This window comes from Dromiciops gliroides, chromosome 3, assembly GCF_019393635.1.
Source record: "Dromiciops gliroides isolate mDroGli1 chromosome 3, mDroGli1.pri, whole genome shotgun sequence".
NCBI classification, from domain to species: domain Eukaryota; kingdom Metazoa; phylum Chordata; class Mammalia; order Microbiotheria; family Microbiotheriidae; genus Dromiciops; species Dromiciops gliroides.
In genome coordinates, this window is record NC_057863.1 from 220,430,775 (window position 1) to 220,451,163 (window position 20,389).

Genomic DNA, 20,389 nt, shown 5'->3' on the forward strand with positions numbered 1-20,389 from the left:
AAGGGGAAAGGACCCACATGTAAAAAAGTATTTATAACTGTTCTTTTTGTGGAGGCAAGGAATTGGAAATTGAGGGGATGCCCATCAATTGGGGAATAGCTGAACAAGTTTTGGTATATGAATGTAACGAAATACTATTGTGATGTAAGAAATGATGAGCAGGTGGATGAGCAGAGAAACTTAGAAGGACTTACATGAACTGATGCTGAGTGAGATGAGCAGAACCAGGGGAACACTGTACACAGTATCAACATTGTGTGTTGATCAACTATAATAGATTGACTCTTCTCAGCAATACAATGGTCCAAGATAGTTCCAAAGGACTCATGATGGAAAATTCTCTCCAAATCCAGAAAAAAAGAACTGTGGAATCTAGATGCAGATTGAATCATACTATTTCTATTTTTTTGTTTGTTTTTTGAGGTTTTTCCTTTTTACTCTAATACTTCTCTCACAGCATGACTAATGCAGAAATGTTTAATGTGATTGTACATATATAACATATCAGATGGCTTGCTGTCTTGGGGAAGGGGGAGGAAGAGGAGGGAGGGGGAAAATTTGAAACTAGAAATCTTTTAAAAACGAATGTTGAAAACTACCTCTACATGTAACTAGAAAATAATAAAATACTTTTATGATTAAAATAAAAAAGAACTATCAAACTGGACATACATTTTCAGTTCACTATTAGGTCGGGACCCAAGAGAGATCAAGGAAAATGGAAAAGAGTTTATATGTACAAAAATATTTATAGCTAGCTATTCATTTTGTGATGGCAAAGAATTGGAAAGTGAGAAGATGATCATCTATTTGGGATTGGCTGAATAAAGTTGTGGTATATGATTGTGATGGAGTGCTATAATAAATTATGAGTAGATTCAGAAAAAACATGGGAAGACCTATGAACTTATTCACATTGAAGTGAGAAGAACCTGGAGTTCATTGTGCCCAATAACAGCAATATTGTAATGATAGTCAATTATGAATTAGTTGGCTACTCTAATTTATAAAATGATTCAAGATAATTCCAAAGGACTGATGTTGAAAAAAAATGTTATTCAACTCCAGAGAGAGAAAGAATTGGTTAACTTTGAGTGCAAATTGAAGTATAATTATCTCACTTTATTTATTTTTTTCTTTTTTTGTGATGTGGCTAATGTGGAAATATAGTTTCCATGATTTCAGTGTATAATTGATATCATACTGTTTGCCTTCTTTGTGGCTGTGGGAGCAGTAGGAGGGAGGAAGAGAATCTGGAAGTAAATAAATAATAAAGTAAGAAAGATAAAAGAAGACAGCTAAAAACACAATGTCAAAAAGCAAATAATAAAACAATAAAAAATTTCATTAAAGAGAATGAGAACAATGTGACAACTGTTTAAAATTTGTGGGATACAGTCAAAGAAGTACTTTGGTGAAATTTTATGTTTCTAAATGTGTATATCACTAAAAGAGAGAAAGAACAGATCAATGAATTGGGCATTAGCTAAAAGAAAGCTAAACTAAAAAAAGAGTAAATTAAAAATCTTCAATCAAACACCAAAATGCAAATCCTGAAAATCAAAAGAGTAATAAAATTGAAAGTAAAAAAGTTGAAGTAATAAACAAAGCTAGAAGCTCATTTTATCGATAAAAATGATAAAATAAATAAGTCATTGATTAATTTGATTTTTTTTAAATTACCAATATTAAAAATCAAATGGGTGAATGCACTATCAATGAAGATAAAGTTAAAGTAATTATTCAGAGTTATTTTCCTCAATTATATGTCAGGAAAATAATCTAAGTGAACACTGAATATTTACAAAAATATGACATAAGAAGAACTACAATGCTTAAGTAACCCTATCTCAGAAAAAAAAGAAATTGAACATCATCAATGAGCTTCATAAGAAAAAAAATTAAGGATTTAGAAGTGAATTATATCAAACATTTAAGGAAAAAATTAATCCCAATAATAAATACTATTTTATAAAATAATATAATGCTCTTTGGAAAAATAGTCAAAGAAGGAGTCATACCAAATTCCTTTTCTGACATACTCTTACTACTGTGTATTGTGCACCTAAACTATTTTCCTAATCCATCAATCCATTTATTAGCAAGTACCAGATTCTTTTGAAGATTACCACTTTGTAATATAGTTTGAAATCTGGAACTACTAGGCCACCTTTCTTCACATTTCCCCCATTGATTCACTTGATGTTCTTGACCTTTTGCTCTTCCAGATGAATTTTTTTTTCTAGTCATATAAAGTAATTTTTGATAGTGTGATTGGTATGGCACTGAATAAGTGGGTAAGAAAAAAATAAAAAGTTCCATTCCTGGAAAATTAGGGCACTAATGGATTGTTGATGGAGTTGTGAATTCATCCAACCATTCTGGAGAGCAATTTGAAACTATGCCCAAATGGCTATAAAACTGTGTATACCTTTTGACCTAACAATACTACTACTATGTCTGTAACCCAAAGAATTTTTTTTTTTCTTGCAGGGCAATGAGGATTAAGTGACTTGCCCAGAGTCACACAGCTAGTACATGTCAAGTGTCTAAGGCTGGATTTGAACTCAGGTCCTCCTGAATCCAGGGTTGGTGCTCTATCCACTGTGCCAACTAGCTGCTCCCCAAATTTTTTAAAAAGGTAAAAAGATCTATTTGCACAAAAATATTTATAGCAGCTCTTTTTGTTTTGGCAAAAAAAAAATGAAATCGATGGAATGCCCATCAATTGGAGAATGGCTGAACAAGTTCTGGTATATGATTAAATACTGTTTGTTGTACTATAAGAAGTGATGAGCAGGACACTTTGAGAAAAACCTAGAAAGACTTATATGAACTCATGCAAAGTGAAGCAAGCAGAACCAGGAGAACATTATCATAGTAACAGCAATCTTGTACAATGATGAACTGAAAATGACTTAGTCATTCTCAGATCCAAGACAATTCTGAAGGACTTATGATGAAAAATGTTATTTACCTTCAGAGAGAGAGAGGACTGATGAACTCTGAATGCACATTAAATCATACTTTTAAAACTTTATTTTTTCTATTTTCTTTTGCAATATGACTAATATGGAAATATGTTTAACATGACTTCATATACATAATCAATATCAAATCACCCTCTCAAAGAAAGAAAGGCCTTAAGGGAGGGAGATAATTTTCAACTCAAAATTTTTTAAATGAATGTTAAAATTTGTACATGTAATTAGAAAATATTCAATGAAATAAATAAAAGTATATTTTAAAAAGTTAATCTTGCCCAGATGAAATGCAAATCTTTTAAAGAGAGTTAACCATCTAATGATTATAATTCCTGAACACTTGAGTGTGAATAAATTTTGGTAAGTGATTATTCCTGTGGAGCACTCATTTCCATTTGACAATAGGACCCAATTCTTCTCCCTCAGAAGACTTGTTATACTTCAGCTTCTTTGGTGAAAGGTCCAAACTGTGACTATAGCTCAGGCCAAATTTAGCTCTAATGGGTTTGTAAGTTATTTTGGAATGATGCTCTGCCTATGTAGGCAAGTCAGCATGGATGAATTTTTTCACACCTAAAATATAACCACTCTTTAAAAAATCATATACTATATTTATCCCCTGTTGGCAATTGGCATTTCTGACTCATGCTTGGCACTTTGTTTATTACAGTACTGTTTCTGTACACTTTCTAAGTATGTCCCTGATTTGTTTTTAAATTTATGTCTATGAGTTTTGATCTTCAGCTTTTCACCCATATGTAGTCACATACAGGTTTTATGTATATATGTATATGTACATACATGTCACATGTACATAAATACTGTCACTTCAGGAAGATTTTTCCAAAAGGAGTAGAATAATCAGTGGAAGGAGAAAAGGAGAAGCTAGAACCTCTTCTGTATAGCATACAATGAATTCAATACATTCAAATTCAATACCCATATATTAGGGACCTGCAACATGCAAGGCACTGTTAGTCCTCAGGAACACAAAAACCAAACAAGACAGTTCCTATCTTCATAGGGTTCATATTCTACTGGAGGACAGAAGGAAAGAGGGAAGAAAGATAGATAGATAGATAGATAGATGATATATGTATATGTGTATTGCATGTATATGTATGTGTATGTGTGCATGTGCATGTACATGTACATGTATATGTATATGTATGTAGCCAGGCCAGCTATGTCTCATTCTTCTTCTTTGCTGTTCTCTAGACTTCCTTTGTCCTGTCCCTTTGCTGGCTACCTTTGTTGTTGTATCTTCCTCCTCCTCAGCTTCCTTTAATGTATTATCTTTTGTCATTAGAATGTAAGCTCCTAGAGAGCAGGGATTGTTTTCCCTTCTACTTGTATTTGTATTCTCATCTCTTAGCACAGTGCCTGGCACATAGCAAATGCTTAATACATGATTGTTGACTGAGTGTGTCCTTGGACAAAGTCATCAGCCTCTCTGTACTTCAGTTTCCTCACCTTTTGGATAAGAGGTTTATATTCGATGATCTCTAAAATGCCTTCCAGCTCTAAACTTAAGATTCTATGATACTCAGCAGAGATCCAGACCAAATGTTCTAAGAAAACTCAGTGAGGAAAAGGATACTTTTTAGATCAGGAGATCAGGAGATCAGGAGAGGCTGTTCTGAAAAGATGTTTTATAGATGTTTTATCATTCTATAGATAATTTTACCCATAATTGACCTTTTTCTTAGTTTTGATTATGGGGGATATTTAAGACCTACTTCAACTTGTCCCTAATCTACCTTTCCAATCTTACTATTATTATTGTTGTAGTCCCTCCATTCCCCCTACACTCCAGCAATACTGTATGCCTTGACATCTCCTAAACATGACCTAAACTCTCCTACTTGTCACTGATCCCATCTTTACACTGATTCCATGACATGACTACATCTCCTTGCTTACTTTATCTTCTTTTTTTTTTTTTGGTGGGGCAATGAGGGTTAAGTGAATCGCCCAGGGTCACACAGCTAGTAAGTGTCAAGTGTTTGAGGTTGGATTTGAACTAAGGTCCTCCTGACTCCAGGGCCAGTGCTCTATCCACTGCGCCACCTAGCTGCCCCCCCCTTTGCTTACTTCTGCCCTTATTTCTGTCCATACCCCATGACCTACCTCATTTCTACCTGTCAAAATTTTTACTTGTGCTTCTGAGGTCATTGAAAGGTCACCTCCTTCATGAAGCCCTTCCTGATCTCTACTCTAAAAAGGGATGACTCCTTGTCTGAATTTCCCTTGTATTTTATTCTATCTTGATTGAAATTTAATATGCTATTTTATATTAAAATAGTTTCTTGTTATTTTATTCTCTGAATTAAACTATAAACTCACAAGGAAGCAGAAACAAGAGAGATAATAAATATTTTTCATTTCCAGGACAAAAGGAACAAAAAGCATATTCAAAAAATCACATTTTAAGACAAATTCCATTGCAGCAGCAAGAAGAGAGGGGGAGGAAGGGAAAGAGGAAAGGGAGAGAGAAGGGAAGGAAGAGAGAGCAAGACAGAGACAGAGAAAGACAGAGATAGATCAGGCAGAGATACAGAGACAAAGACATAGAGAGACAGAAGATAAAGAAACAAAGACAGTGACAGAGACAGTGAGAGAGAGAGAGAGAGAGAGAGAGAGAGAGAGAGAGAGAGAGAGAGAATGGCAGAGAAGTTCTCAAATCAAATAGAATCCCAAGTGCCAAGTCATATCTCAGCAACATGAAGATTAGCAAAATTAGATAATACTACTGAATTCAGCATACATAATATGCTGTGCTTTCCTCAACCTTTGGCCTCTGTGAGTATCTGGGACTTGGGGTCTAGTACAAACAATTCACCCATCACACTTTCAAACACATACATATGTCCCAAATAGATGAGCAGTAGTTGCTATGGACAGCATCTCATATTCATTTGTTATTCCTTTGGTAGTCTACTTGTGCCTGTAGAATGTGGTAGTATGGCACAAGATGAAATGTACTATGTGCCCACAGGACTCTAGAGATAAAATATTTTGTATGTTGTGCATGGCATACAGAAGGCACTGAAGGGAATAATTATCTGACAGCATTTTCTATTCCAGATTCACTTTCTGAAGGAAATGCCTCTGTGTAACGTGTTTATTCATATTGGGATGAAATTCAGCAGACAAACTCAAGCCAGGAGCTAATTTTATTTTCAAAGAAAATTTCATTTAAATAGATAAAAGCTTTATTTTGAAAAGAGAGAAACAGAACTAATGCATTTTGCTCAGATTTGAACATTTCATTTTGTTTCTTTAAATGCCTAATTTTTAAAGTAGTATTTTCAGGAGACAGAAATTCTGACAAAGGAATAGCTTATATAATAAAAAATGATAATGATCATAAATCAACCAAAAAATAGACAGATCACTCAACGTGGGGAAAAGGTCTTAATGTCTACAGAAGGCTAAATTTGGCCCTTATTTTCCTGATCTAATTAAATGATACTGGCCCATGCACTCCCTTCCTACCATGGGCTAATAATTTTAAATTGCCAATATCTTTGTCAAGGATCTGACAATAAAACTCCCCTTATTAATAAACTCTAGTGGCTCCTTCTTACCTCTAAGATCAAATGTAAACTCTGGCATTTAAAAACCATTACCATCTGAGTAGGCCTCAGACTACCTTTCCAGTCTTATAGAATATTACTTCCCTTTATGCTCCTGATGGTCCAAACATGTCATCTTCTTGTAGCTCATACAAGACACTCAATTTCTTGCCCTAGAACTGTTTTTTCCTTCATTCCTGTAATGCACTCCTGCCTCATCTGTCTCCTAGAATCACTAGTCCCTTTCAAAACTCATCTTAAGCTCTGCTTTTCCTAATCTTTCCAACTGCACTTGCCCTCCTCTCACAAATGACACTGTATCTATTTTGTATAATCCTATATATGTATATGTTTATTCCCCTGATACAATGTAATTTACCTGAGGGAAAGAACTCACTGTGACTCCTACATAGTAGGTGCTTAATAAATGCTTGTTGATTTATAGTGAACCAAATCAAGGAGCCATGAAATTGAAAGAGATTTCAACATTCTAGTTCAATTCTTGCCTGAGCAAGAATACTCTATAGTACACTCAATACTAAATACCATTTACTAATTTCTTTGACAAACTTGTTTTTCAGATATGATTTAGATAGTAACTGAGTCTAAGAAAGGTTAAGTTATGCGCCAAGGTCACACTGGTAGCCACAAGTCATCCAGTCTTTGTTCAAAGACTTCTGATGAAGGAGAAGGCATTATCCAGTGAGGTAGCCTATTTCAATTTCTGATAGCTCTGATGATTAAAAAGTTTTGGTTTTTTTTATATCAAGGCTAACTTGGTTTTGTAACTTTTACTCAATCCTCCTAGTTAATTTTTCTGGAGCCAAACAGAACAAGTTCAACTAACTCTTCAACCACATGAAGTCCTTCAAATATTGAAGACATATCATATGTCCCCTTTAAATCTTCTCTTTTTCAGGCTAAATGTCCATAGTTCTTTCAACTAATCCTTAGATGATATCATATTATAACTATTCTCCATTTTGGTTGCTCTCCTCTGGATATTGTCCAGTTTGTCACAATCTTTCCTAAAATATGGTGTCTATAACTAAGAACAATATCCCAGAAGTTGCCTGACCAGAATAGAATATAAAAGTTCTATCACCTCCCTAGTCCAGGAGAATGCACCTCTCTTAATGTAGCCTTACATTACATTAATATTTTTTTGACTGACATAAAACCCAATTGACTCATACTGAGTTTACAATCCAGTTAAACCACAGGTCTCTTTAAAAAATTTTTTTTATTTGCAGGACAATGAGGGTTAAGTGACTTTCCTAGGGTCACACAGCTAGTAGTGTCAGGTGTCTGAGGCTGGATTTGAACTCAAGTCCTCCTGAATCCAAGGCTGGTGCTTTATGCACTACACCACCTAGCTGCCCCCACAGGTCTCTTTTAGATAGAATACTGTCTTGTCATGCCTCTCCATATTGGATTTACAAAAAAACTTTAATCCAAGTAAAAGATTTTAGATTTATTCTTAATAAATATAATCTTATTAAATTCAGACTAATATTTTATCCTATAACTATGTTTTTGGACCATGATTCTTGTTACCTAGTGTATAAAATATCACTCCTAGTTTTATGTCATTTGTAGATTTTATTGGTATGTTGTATATGCCCTTACCCAAGTCAATGGAAAACTTAACTCAACTTTTTTTTCACCCAAATATCTACTATGTGCATGTCACTTTAAGGCAATGAGGATACAAAGACCAAAATGATACAATCCCTCCCATCTATGAACTTACATTCTACTAGGACGTGGGGGTGGGATAAAATGTGTAAGTCAATGCATGACAATTTGAATAAGGAGAGAGCACTAAAATATTTCAGAACAAAATATGTATGTAGAATAGAAAAATTTTACTGATTTAAAAGAGTACAGTTAAAATATATTCTAATTGGAAGAAATATTCATATGTTTCTCTTTTTCTTTGAATTATAATGCACTAAATCCTGGAAAGGAAGAGTAGAAATGGAAAATCATGCTAATGTCCAATAAGTTGCTAAGAAATGTCATTTCCTCCATGACTAAGAATCACCTTTTCCTTTCCTTTCCTTCCTATATCTTAAACATGACCACATCTCTAGCTTTTATTCGTCATCATTGCCACCCTCATCATGATTTTAATAATCATTAGATTTCTTAATTATTTTATAATGTTCATGATAAATTTCTAGAGAGGAGAGTTGCAAAGTAAAGAGGTTAGAACCATGTTCATGCTATAAAGTTAGAATATTATAATGGAATGAGCATGGAACCTCGAGTTAGGACACTCAAGTTTCTATTGAACTTTTCCAATTACTAGGTATGTGGCCTTGTGCAACTCAACAATTTCATTAAATGAAGAGATAAGTGTGTGTGTGTGTGTGTGTGCGCGTGTGCGTGTGTGTGTGTGTGTGTGTGTGTGTAGGCAATATGGCATAGGAATGAAGAGCTGTGGTAGGAATCAGGAAGACCTGGGTTCAAAATTCTTTTTCTGATGTTTGTTAACTGCATGACTAGGGGCAAGTTACTCAACTTATCTGTACTTCAGGGATTTCCCTGACACTTCTTTCCTAAAACATAGAGCAACACTATATTTGGAGTGTTCTCAAGCCATGAACTAGCATTTATTAAGCACCTGCTATGTGTCAAGCACTGTGTTAAGCACTAGCTATACAAAGAAAAACAAGGAACATGAACAACCATGTACAAACAAGATATACACAGGATAAATTGAAGATGATGCCAAAAGGAAAGCACTAGTATTAAGGGAATTGGAAACATCCCTCTGTTGGATGCATTGGTTTTTACCATAAAAGGTATTATAAACTTCTTTTATGTGGCTTCCTTGATTTTATATTTTTTTCTTTTTTTCTCTATCTCTTCAGTTCAGTTCAAATCATCTTCCTTGCCTGTCACTGTGAATCTTTATTAACCCCTTGTTTTGTTGTTGAGGTTTTTTCTGCTGCATCTGATTCTTCATGACCCCACTTGCCATTTTTTCTCCAGCTCATTTTACAGATGAGGAAACTGAGGGAAACAGGGTTAAATCACTTGTTCAGGTTCACACATCTAGTAAGTGTCTGAGGCTGGATTTGAACTCAGGTCTTCCTGATTCCAGGCTCAGCAGTCTATCCACTGTGTCACCTAGATGCCCTTATTAGCCCTACTCATCTGTCATTACATTTACAGCTAATTAGAAATGTTAAATCTCATATTGCATCATAGATCATAGAATTAGATTTTAACGTGGAGGAGGTCTCAAAGAGTGTTTAGTCTAACCTCTTAATTTTACAAATGAGGTAATAGAAACTCAGAAAGTTTAAGAGACTTTCCCAAGATCCCATTGGGTAGGGATTCAAATCCTCATCCAATTTGAAATGCAATGGTCTTTCCAGTACACCTCAACCACTTCTGTACTTACTTGTCTCTTCTCTTTTTCTTATCAAAAGGCACAATAGTACTTCCTCAGTTTCCTCATCTGGAAAGTGTGGGGGCTAATAAATTAGATAACCTATAAGGTCCTTTCTAGTTCTAAATCTATGAACCTATTCATCCTATGACCTAGCACAAAGTATTATTTTGTGTATTTTAGAAACACAAAGCCCTAAAGAAACTAAAGCTATTATTTTTATTATTACTGGTACCATCATCATAACCAACAACATTTTTGTTGTTGTAATTTTAAATGTTTATCTCTTCATTCTGGATAAGAGGATGGTCTTTAGCCACACTTTCACCCCCTTCATGCTTTATGTGATCTTGTATGAAATCTTCTCCTACAGAGTAGACCAACTTGCTCCCTATTTCTTATCGTTTTCATCATATCTCAGAAAATGACTTTGAGGCACTTTATGACCTCTCAAGCAGACTACAAGGCACTCATGTCTATGCAATGTTCTGGATTTCCCATAGCACTGTATTCCTAGTTTCCTAAAATATATAGTTCCTGTCTTCCTACTTGTAGCCAATTTTGTAACATGAACTCATTAGGCAATAATTTATTGTATGTTCTTTTGCTGGCACTCAAAACATACTGACACGATTGACTAAAGGCCAAAATAAAAAAGTACTGTTGAGAGAGATTTAGTAGAAATTATGATTTTCTTATTCTTTAAAACAATACCACTGCTTTTTACATAGAAAAAAGCAAATGCCATGTTCAGAAATGTAGAAAGTCTTGGATGAGAAGGCAACTCACCATAATAAGGCATCCAGACATACCATACTATAATTCCTTTGGTCACTATGACACTAATTCAGACATCCAAAGATTCATACCAACTAGATGCTATTTTTTTGTGAGGAAATTGGGGTTAAGTGACTTGCCCAGGATCACACAGCTAGTGAATGTAAAGTGTCTAAGGCTGTATTTGAACTCAGGTCCTCCTGAATACAGGGCCAGTGCTTTATCCACTGCACCACCTAGTTATCCTTAGATGCTTATTTGAGACAGAGGGGTGATTCCAAAGATGATCAATATTTTTGTTTGTATCCACTCAGGGCTCATTAATAAATGCAGAATCATGTAATTTTAATTTATGACTTGGGCAATAATTTCAAAAATCTTTGAAAATTGGATAATTTTCTCATAAGCCACTGTGAATATAACTACAAAGGTTCTGAATAATCAGTTAATGAAATTTTGTGTAAATATATATAAATTATTGTAGAAGATAGATTATTTTGGTGACAACAACTGATCTGAAGCAGAGCAAGCTATCTTAGAGGATACAGCTCCTCCTCCTCCTTCTGTCTCTTTTACTCTTCCTTTTCCTCCTACTCCTCCCCTTCTTTGTTCTTCTATTGCTTCTCTTCTTCTTTTCTCCTCATAAACAGCTCACCATTATATAATATATGATGTCATTATAACAACCCTATAAGTTAGGTAGCACAAATATTAGTTTCATTATTTCAGTAATGTGGAAACTATGGTCAAATGAAATAAAGGCACTTCTGATGGTCTAATAAATCCCTACGTTCCATCCAAACACATCTCAGCTGCTATAACTGACAAGGAGTTACCTAATGCCTTTAGGTATTAACATTCTCTCTCAAGAAATTGCTTTTTATTGCTTTGTATATAATTCACATTTACTTATTTTTATACATGTTATATCCTCCCAGTAAAATGTATGGTCCTTGAAGTCAGGGATTATTGTTCTTGTTGCTTTTTGTAATTCAGTGGCTTTCACATAGAAGGTGTTCAATAAACATTTGTTGAGTTGACTTGATTTTCTTTCACAACTCTTTGTAGAAAGCATTGCATCATCATACAGATTTCCTACCTGGCCACCTTTCCTTAATTTACCCACTTAGATTGAAGGGGAGAGGATTATAGCCATATGATTCTAAGACTTGTTTGCTTTTAGCACTGATTCAAAGTAATTTGAAACTGCTGGTTGTTTCTTTTTTCCAGGGAAGAGGGAGGACCCCTTAAGGTAGCAGAGAAATAGCAGAAAAGGTAGAGAAGTTTGGCTTAACTCTGGCTGTGCACAGTTAGTGAATTCCTGTTTATAAGAAGATAAAAAAATGAGTTAATTACATTGGCTAGTCATTCATTCCAGGAGGATAAAATATGTTGAAAAGAAATAGCCAGGTATTCAGAAGGTACTTGGCATTCTCATTGGAAAGCAGGGATAATTTCTACCCTAGTATTTTTGATGACTGAAAGTGGTAGAGGTAAAACGTTATCACAGAATAGGGCAGAGGAAACATTTATTTGGTTTGAGAGGAAAATGTATGACAGGATACAAGGAAAAGCCCCCATATATAGCAGCATTATTTGAGGTAGCCTGATCATTCTAACTTAAAGAAAGGTTATTTTTATTTGACTTATTCCTATACTTAATGTTTTCACCCTGAGTTCTAGAATCATCCAGAAGTTATATTTGTATATTTCCTAATTAGTTAATAAAAGTATATCAATCAACTATGCTTATCATCTCCCCCCTATTAAATCAAATATCATTTATTTAGTAAACTAGACAAACCTCTTTTCCCAATGGTAGTTCTAGCTTGATTTCTCTACTAAATCTTACAAGGTCCTAGTATGAAAATTCAAGTTACTGAAACACAATTTGTTAACAATGAAATAAAAATAAAGATATATAGACAGTTATTTCACATGTTGTAACTGCAATGAAGGTAATAGCCAGTTACCACAAATCTTTATTGAAAATACAAATGATTTTCTTCATTTTTGAGAACACAATCCTTCACCAGTTAGTTCATTCATGAAATCAAGTAAAGTCTCTTTCCAAGAATTCTCTTCATTCTCCTTGCCAGATAATGGCTACATTACTTTCATTAAAATATTTTTGCATCTCCTTTCTCTCTCTTTTTTCTAGCCTCTCTCCAGCTAGGAAAGGAAAACAATCTCATTCACTTCTCTGAAGCCCTGAATATTAATAGTTTTTCTCCAGAGCCACTTCTCATAAATTTTTCTTTATGTTTCTCCTTCACCTTCTCTCTGTATTTTCCAATTTGTCTCCTAGATTCAAATTAAATTAAATTTCTCTCTCTCTCTCTCTCTCTCTCTCTCTCTCTCTCTCTCTCTCCCTCTCTCTCTCTCTCCTATGGCTCTTTAGGTAGGAACTTTTATAAAGTTAGTTACAATTGTCAAGAACTAGTTTTTCTGCTTTTAACAGGACAGTACAGTTTCTATAGCTTTGGTAGGATTAGCTTCTGATGCAGAGACTACAATGCAAATAAGAACAGGAACAGCACTGCTTTCATTTAAATTTCCTAGTCTGGTTAGATATATTTACTTAAGTAGCATCTAGTGCTGGTTCTGGAGTCAGGAAGACTCATCTTTAAGAGTTCAAATTTGACCTTAGATAATTACTAAGCTATGTGACCATGGGCAAGTTACTCAACCCTGTTTGCTTCAGTTTCTTCATCTTTAAAATGAGTTGGAAAAAGAAATGGGGGGGGGTCAGCTAGGTGGCACAGTAGATAGAGCACTGGCCTTGGATTCAGGAGAACCTGAGTTAAAATCCAGCCTCAGACATTTGACACTTACAAGCTGTGTGACCCTGGGCAAGTCACTTAACCCTCATTGCCCTGCAAAATAAAAAAAATCCAATAAAAGAAATAGGCAGACCACTCTAGCATCTTTGCTATAAAAAACCCAAATGGAGTCATGAAAGAGTCAGACATGACTGAAAACAATTGAACAACAAAGTCTTTTCTAGCTCAAATGTAGTACAATTCAAATAGAAACATATCCCTGTAGGCTGCATATTGACTTGGAAAAACACAAGTTAATATTATCTGTGTTATATTGTTTTATATTCATTATGTTAAACATTTCTTAGTTATGTTTTGATCTGTTCCTAACCATGCTGGAATTTTGCCCCAAGTTTGATGCTTCTTCATGGAAGGTTATTTAGACACATGGTATGTTTAGGATTTCTACCACATTCTTCTAGATGTGGCATAGAGGGAATACAAGAAGGGCAGGTTAGACACATAGCAGCATAGGGGCACACGTCTGAAACTATAATTTTCAGGTAAGATTCTTGGCTTCCCTATTGACTTTCCATAAAAATATAAAATATGTGTTTTGGGATACTCCTATTAGTAAGTACTCAGTAGAGCTAATAGAAAAGTCCTGGATAAAAAGGAAAATGCAGAATTCAGATTTTTGGGAGGTAAGAAGCCATACTTTCATGTCTAATGCCTTTTCTCATATAAGCATAGAATTATAGATTTGGAAGGAATCTTAGTGGTTATCTATACCAGAAAGAAATACAACTACAGTATTAACTCAGCTTTTGTTTAATAAGCTTCAATGTGGAAGCACAATTCTTTTTAATTTTTATTTTTGGTAAAGCATTAATTATTAGAAAGAATTTACTCATATCAAGTGCAACATTGCCACTCTTCAACTTCCACCTGTTGTTCCCAATTCTGACATATGGTATCAACAAAAATATCTAATGTCTATTGTACACAATAGTCCTTCAAACACCTGAAGACAGTTTTCATGCCCCACCTCATTTAAGGCTTCTCCAGTCAAAACATCCCTAGTTATTTTAACCTTACCTTCCATGAGTTCAAGGCCCTTCACTCTCCTAATTACCTTGCTTTCTACAGCATCCATCTTATCACTGTCCCTCCTAAAATATGGTAGTCAGAACTATACATCTTATCCAAAAGCAAAGAGGAAAATTTAGCTGAATTTTGCCTAATAGACTGAAAATGAATTATAAACACTATGAAAGGTTCCAAAAGAGAAAAATGCTTCAGTTAATTAGATAAGTTAGGAGAAGAAAAAATCAACCTGGGCCATCATTGTCTAAATGTACAAGTATTTAATATTCACAAGTTTGCCATCACGAAGTATTAAGACATTCTGAATTAAGTACAGTGCCCATAAAATAGCTCTTTTGTGCATTAAGTATTTGATAAACTTCTGAAAGTAAGATCATTGTTTGTTGAGGCTATCATTCTATTCTACTCTGACCCCATAGGTAGAAGTGAGATGTTGGGTAGTAATGACTCTCCCTCTTGATGCTGATTCTCTTTCACCACCTCAGAACATTGGGGAAAAGAAGACTTTACTATAAGTAGCTTCTGCTGGGTCACTTAATCTGGAAGTAGCCATTAAGAATCAATATGATTAATAAACATATATGAATAGTCCCATTGAGAACTGATTTTTACTTCATAAGTTACACATTTTAGCCAAAAAGAAAAAAATGCAAATAAAAATGGGATGTTTGTAGGTCTCTTATTATGTTAGCTTCCTATGGAAAATTATTTACAAATTAAGCCAATTAAACAAGTGCTGTAAAAACTTGGATTTTTTCTCTTTTTATCCCTACTATGAAATGTGTGTGTAGTTGGATACATTCAGAAGTGTAGAATTCATTGAAGCAATGGATTTGGCATTCATATTCAGGTTTGCTAATAATAAAGCCAGTCACAAACTTCAGTAAAGCTATGCAATTGTATTGCTAATGAGTAAAAGTGAAGTATTCTGAAAGAATGAATATAGAATACCCAGGGTATTCTGGTTTTCTTCTTTTTTAAATAATGTTAAACATTTTCTGCCTGTGCTTTATGTTAAATTATTTTGAAATAAAAAAGCCACCTTTTTGATATATGTCATTTTAAATGTAGGGTTTCATATGCAAAAATACAAAATTCTGATGATGAGGAACCATGAAAAATGGCATTATTAAATGCATGTCAGAAGAAAAATGCCTGGACCAAGTAAATAGAAACCAAACCAAAATTTCATACTGTCTGTATGACTTTAATTTAAATTCCTGCTTTTCCATTTGTAATGACAGGTAAGTCTTTGGAATTTATACCTAACAGACAATGAAATCACTATTGACAAAGATAAAATTGAACTAATATGACTATCTTAATGACAAGATTTCAGAGGAAAGCCAAGGAATCTATAGAGAAACAAAATAACTGAATATAGTCATTGTTGTTAAAGCTGGAAATTTTAGAGACACATAAGTATGGTAGGGAAAGGTGCTCTGTTTGGGGGATTCTATAGTTGCTTGGAATTTAGATTTTTAAAGGTATTTTGGTTGGAATAGCCATTAAGTCCCTACCAATTCAAAATGCCTGTGAGGTTTCTGGTGTATAGTTATGATTTAAGTACTCAGCTTTCCACCATTACCACACTCTTATTTTTAAGAAATACAGAAAATCCAGAAATGGTTCTTGACACATTTCTAAAAAATTGTCAGTGAATACAAAAGTATTCAAGAAGAAGAGTCAATTCTAAGCTATTTATGACTGGTTCATTAAGAGTTTGAAACACTACCACTAAGAAAGGCTACCATGTGGTGCCAACCCTACTCTGGAAATTTTTCCCAGCTAGAAGCCCTGAAAAGCCTCTACTTGTTAAGAAGACTTCCAAAACATTCATCATGAAATTTAAAAAAGACCTTACCTTTAAAATTAGGTCTGATTCTTGCATCATATCCTGATGTCCTTCCCATTAATTTGTCCAAGAAATCTGAAGGAGACATGGACTGTGAGGGGGGTTTTCCAGACCTTGAATCATGGTCTTTGCAGAAAGCCGTCCTAAACAGATAATTAGCTCAATTAGTAATGAATCTATCCTTGACATTAGAAAAGCACGGTGAACATACATATATGCATATACATACATACCTACACATCTAAATATCCATACATGTGTGTATACATATGTGTACACACATATTTTGGGGGGAGAAAGGATTACGCCAGTTTTAGGTGAAAAATACTTCATATATTACAAATACTCAAATAGAAAAGTTCATGCTTTTTTTAGCAACATTTGAACTTTAATATACTCTAAAGCTAACTTTAAGCAATAAAAATGCAAGACATCACATGTTCCCAAAGATCTCAAACTTCAGTTATCAGAAAGTGGATATGACATGTTTATATGGTTCATGCTATAGTTCATGCCATTTGTATGGTTGATATTGGCAGTCAGAGTGATTCATCAAACCCTAATGACAATGTTGACTTTTGTATCATGCTCTTCTGTTAACACCATTTTCCAGTAAACTTAAGCTTATAGTTGTTCAAGCATTTCATCTCTAAATGCAAAAACTAATGTCATATTAGTGGAAATTGTTGTATATAACAAGAAAACACTGAAACAAATCACCCACCTATTTAATTCTCAACTATGTTTCCTTTCTAGTTGTATATCATTAGTTATTTTCAAAGCAATCCTCCCTGAAAGGTACCATCTAAGTGGAATTTAAATTCCATTCAAAACCATATCAGCAATGAGCCTATCAAGCATTCCTATTATTTTTATCAACCCTTTTTGTATCCAGACACTTAAATTAGGGGTTCTCAACAAAAGGGTTTTTTTTTTAAGTTGGTTCATTCCTTGTGTCTTTGAAATAATAATAAAGTAGAAGTTGCATTGAAAAATTCTCAAACTATCATTCCCCAATTAAAAGTAATTAAGGGCTCATGAAACGAACAGATTTAGTTTTAAGGGAGATGAATCCTGTTAAAACTGTATTAAATTAACTGGAGTCCAGAAATTCTTTCCTAAAGCATGAATTGAATTTTATGTGTACTTTTAATAGTACTTTTCATTAACTCCTGTTAAGCCTGCCAATTGACAAGAAACCACATTATCTTCAGTTTTACAAACAAGTGGTATTAAATATAAATGCTAGGGTAATAGTATGAGCATTTAATAAGTTTTAAATTGTTATAATATAGCCATATAGAAATATATAGGGTGTGTACACTGAATCACATAGTTGATGACGATGTTAAAATCTATCCTAACCCCCACCCCCTTCATTTGTAGTGAGAAGTGTAACCCTGATGAGGGCATAGTAGGTTTTCCCAGTACTCATGGTGTTATTGCTACACTCTTGCCTTCAATTACATGAATATTGATTTTTAAAAGCCTTCATATTGAATAAAAATGAAATTAAAATGATTGCACTTTGGGGTATGAGCATTCCTTACCTATAAACTTCCCTTCAACCCCACCATCTCTCTTGCCATCATGGTCCAGATGACTTTTTCACTTATTGGGAATAACCTGATACATTCGTGTTCTACTTGATCTGACAACTTGTAAATTATGTAGTAATTAAAAACCAGTAAATTATACCCATTTTATTATAATCACACATATTTCCCTTTTATTAAAAAATTACACATCAAATTTAATGACATTATGTTTAAATGATTAATCTCAGAATCATATCATAAAGGGGAAAAAAGTAGATTGGGCTGGAAGGAGGTAAGAGATCTTTTCCCTTTGTTTGAGGTTTCAAGAAAATTCCTGAATAGTGTTTTTCATAGTGAGCTTTAGACTGTTAAGATATTATAGGGACCCCAGATTATCTGGGGATTGGTTTGGGGGAATCCTTTTTCCTTTGTTAACTACAACAGTCATCTTTAGTTGATAGATTGAATCATTTTTCCAACTTGGGAAAATCATTCAGACATCATTCTAAACAACTTCCAACAAAATAGGAAAGGAAAAATACATCTCTACATGGAAAATTAAAACAGTATGCAACTGAAACTACGTTAATATTATATTTGTGTGTGTTGAAATCAAATGAGTAAGAAGATGTGTCTAAAAACTTGTTTTTTGATATTTTGCCAAAAAAGAAGCTTTTTAAATGAACAAAAGCAATCTAATGCTCCCCCATACAATTAAAATGAGATGGGTTAAGACAGTGCAAAAGAGATTTATGTGACATTTTCCCTTCTATTCAGTTCCATGTCTTTTAGTAAATATTAGCATGCAAAGTCATATCACCTACCTGAAGTGGTTTGTCTCTAAGAAAAATGCAAACAAGGCTGTCAAAATGTTCACTAGCTGCCGGTTCATTCCTGTTTCCTGTGAAGATTGTGGAAAATATCCCAGAAATGATGCCAGAAAGGAGCTAGGAGAAAGTGCCTTTTATTGTCCAGATTCAAAATCTGTCAATAATCTAATTTCCTTGAAAATCAAAAAAAGATATGGATTTGTATAGTTTGGGGAGAAAAAATAAAAAGTGCCAGTCCTGGGAATCATGGTCAGGTCAAACCGAGGCTCACTACCATCAGCCGATAAAAGAGAGAAAAAGCATCAGAACTGGTGAATCCCCCAACTGCTTTTCACTAAATAATAAAAATGCTGCTACCTTAAGCGCATCACCATGCAAAAGGGAATGGTGACAATGCCATGCTGGAAGTCTGGCTGCTGAAGCTTTGATTTTGTTCTCTTTCTTTTTGGAAAAATCCTGTTCCTAAAAAATATTCTATTTATGAAAGGAGTTGTAAATGAAGGGAAAGAAGGGACAGTGTGTTTTGGGGTGGGGGAAGTGGGGAAAATTGCTAAGCTCCTGTGCAGGAATGAGAGCGATAGAAAGAGACAGGGACGTGATCTTACCCAGCCTATAAATTTCAGCACTTGGACAGCTCCAAGCTCTGTAGTGCGCATGTTTCCTTCTTCAGCCTTGTTGGGGCGGGGGACAGGGAGAAGCATTTAACAGAGAACGTGACTGGAGTCCAGACCCAGGCAAAGAGTGGTCCTACAGCAAGCAGTGGGTGTGCTGAATGGGTCCTTTGAGGAAAAAGAGAGAACCCGAGATTGAAAAGGAAAGAATGGGTTAGGGAGATTATTTAGGTTCACAGACATATGAGTCTGGGGGCTATGGTCTATGGTATTTGAGCTAAAATAGAAATGAAGAAGGAATGAAGAGAATGGAGGAAGGGAAATAAGGACATTCTAAGTAGGGAGAAATGAATCTGGAGTTCTCAAAGTTTAAGAAGGAGAGTTATTATTTTTCACTCACGTAGTGAAAAGGGACTGAGGTTGTGGGAGAAAATGATCTTCTTGTAAGATGCAAGTGAATGGAACAAGGTGAGCACAGATTTAAGGATTTTCCATTCAGATGTAGTCCAGGGGATGCAAACATTAATTTAGATCTCATTCTTATCTCTACAGTATTTCAATAATCCTTCCCCTTATGTTCAACCTCTCGTTTTCAGAAGGAACTCTGTCCTTCTAAGATGTGCAAGGTATCCCCTGAAATCCCTCATCTAACTTGAACTCCACCCCTATCATAAATCACAGTAGTGCCTTTCCTTTACCAGAAACTCAAACTCTTTAGTAATGCTCTTTACTACTTCACTTTTATGAAAGAACAAAAAGACCAGAAGGGGGCAGTAGCAACCTGTTTCTGCCCTTGCTGAAGGTGATAGGCCAGGGCTACCTGGAAAAAGAGAATTGTAGTAATGGAGGCTAAATGTTAATTTTAAAGGATATCATTTTAGGGAACTACCTTCCAAATATTTTCTGTTGGTTACATCGAAAACTGAGAAAGGAAGAACGGAAGA

At 34.6% G+C, this 20,389-nt stretch overlaps 1 protein-coding gene across 4 annotated transcripts in view; it reads right to left on the reverse strand.

Annotated features, from left to right (window-relative positions):
- GLRA2 (glycine receptor alpha 2) overlaps positions 1-19,489 on the reverse strand; it is a 297,466-nt gene extending 277,977 nt beyond the window's left edge. The window contains exons 1-3 of one of the 4 annotated variants that reach the window (XM_043998772.1): positions 19,440-19,489; positions 18,829-18,905; positions 16,476-16,609 (exon numbers count right to left, since the gene is read on the reverse strand). In XM_043998772.1, coding sequence (XP_043854707.1) covers positions 16,476-16,609; positions 18,829-18,896 — 202 coding nt within the window. In that variant the 5' untranslated portion in view covers positions 18,897-18,905; positions 19,440-19,489. The other 3 variants (XM_043998771.1, XM_043998773.1, XM_043998774.1) reach the window with 3 other exon arrangements.
- Between the last annotated feature and the right edge of the window lie 900 nt (positions 19,490-20,389).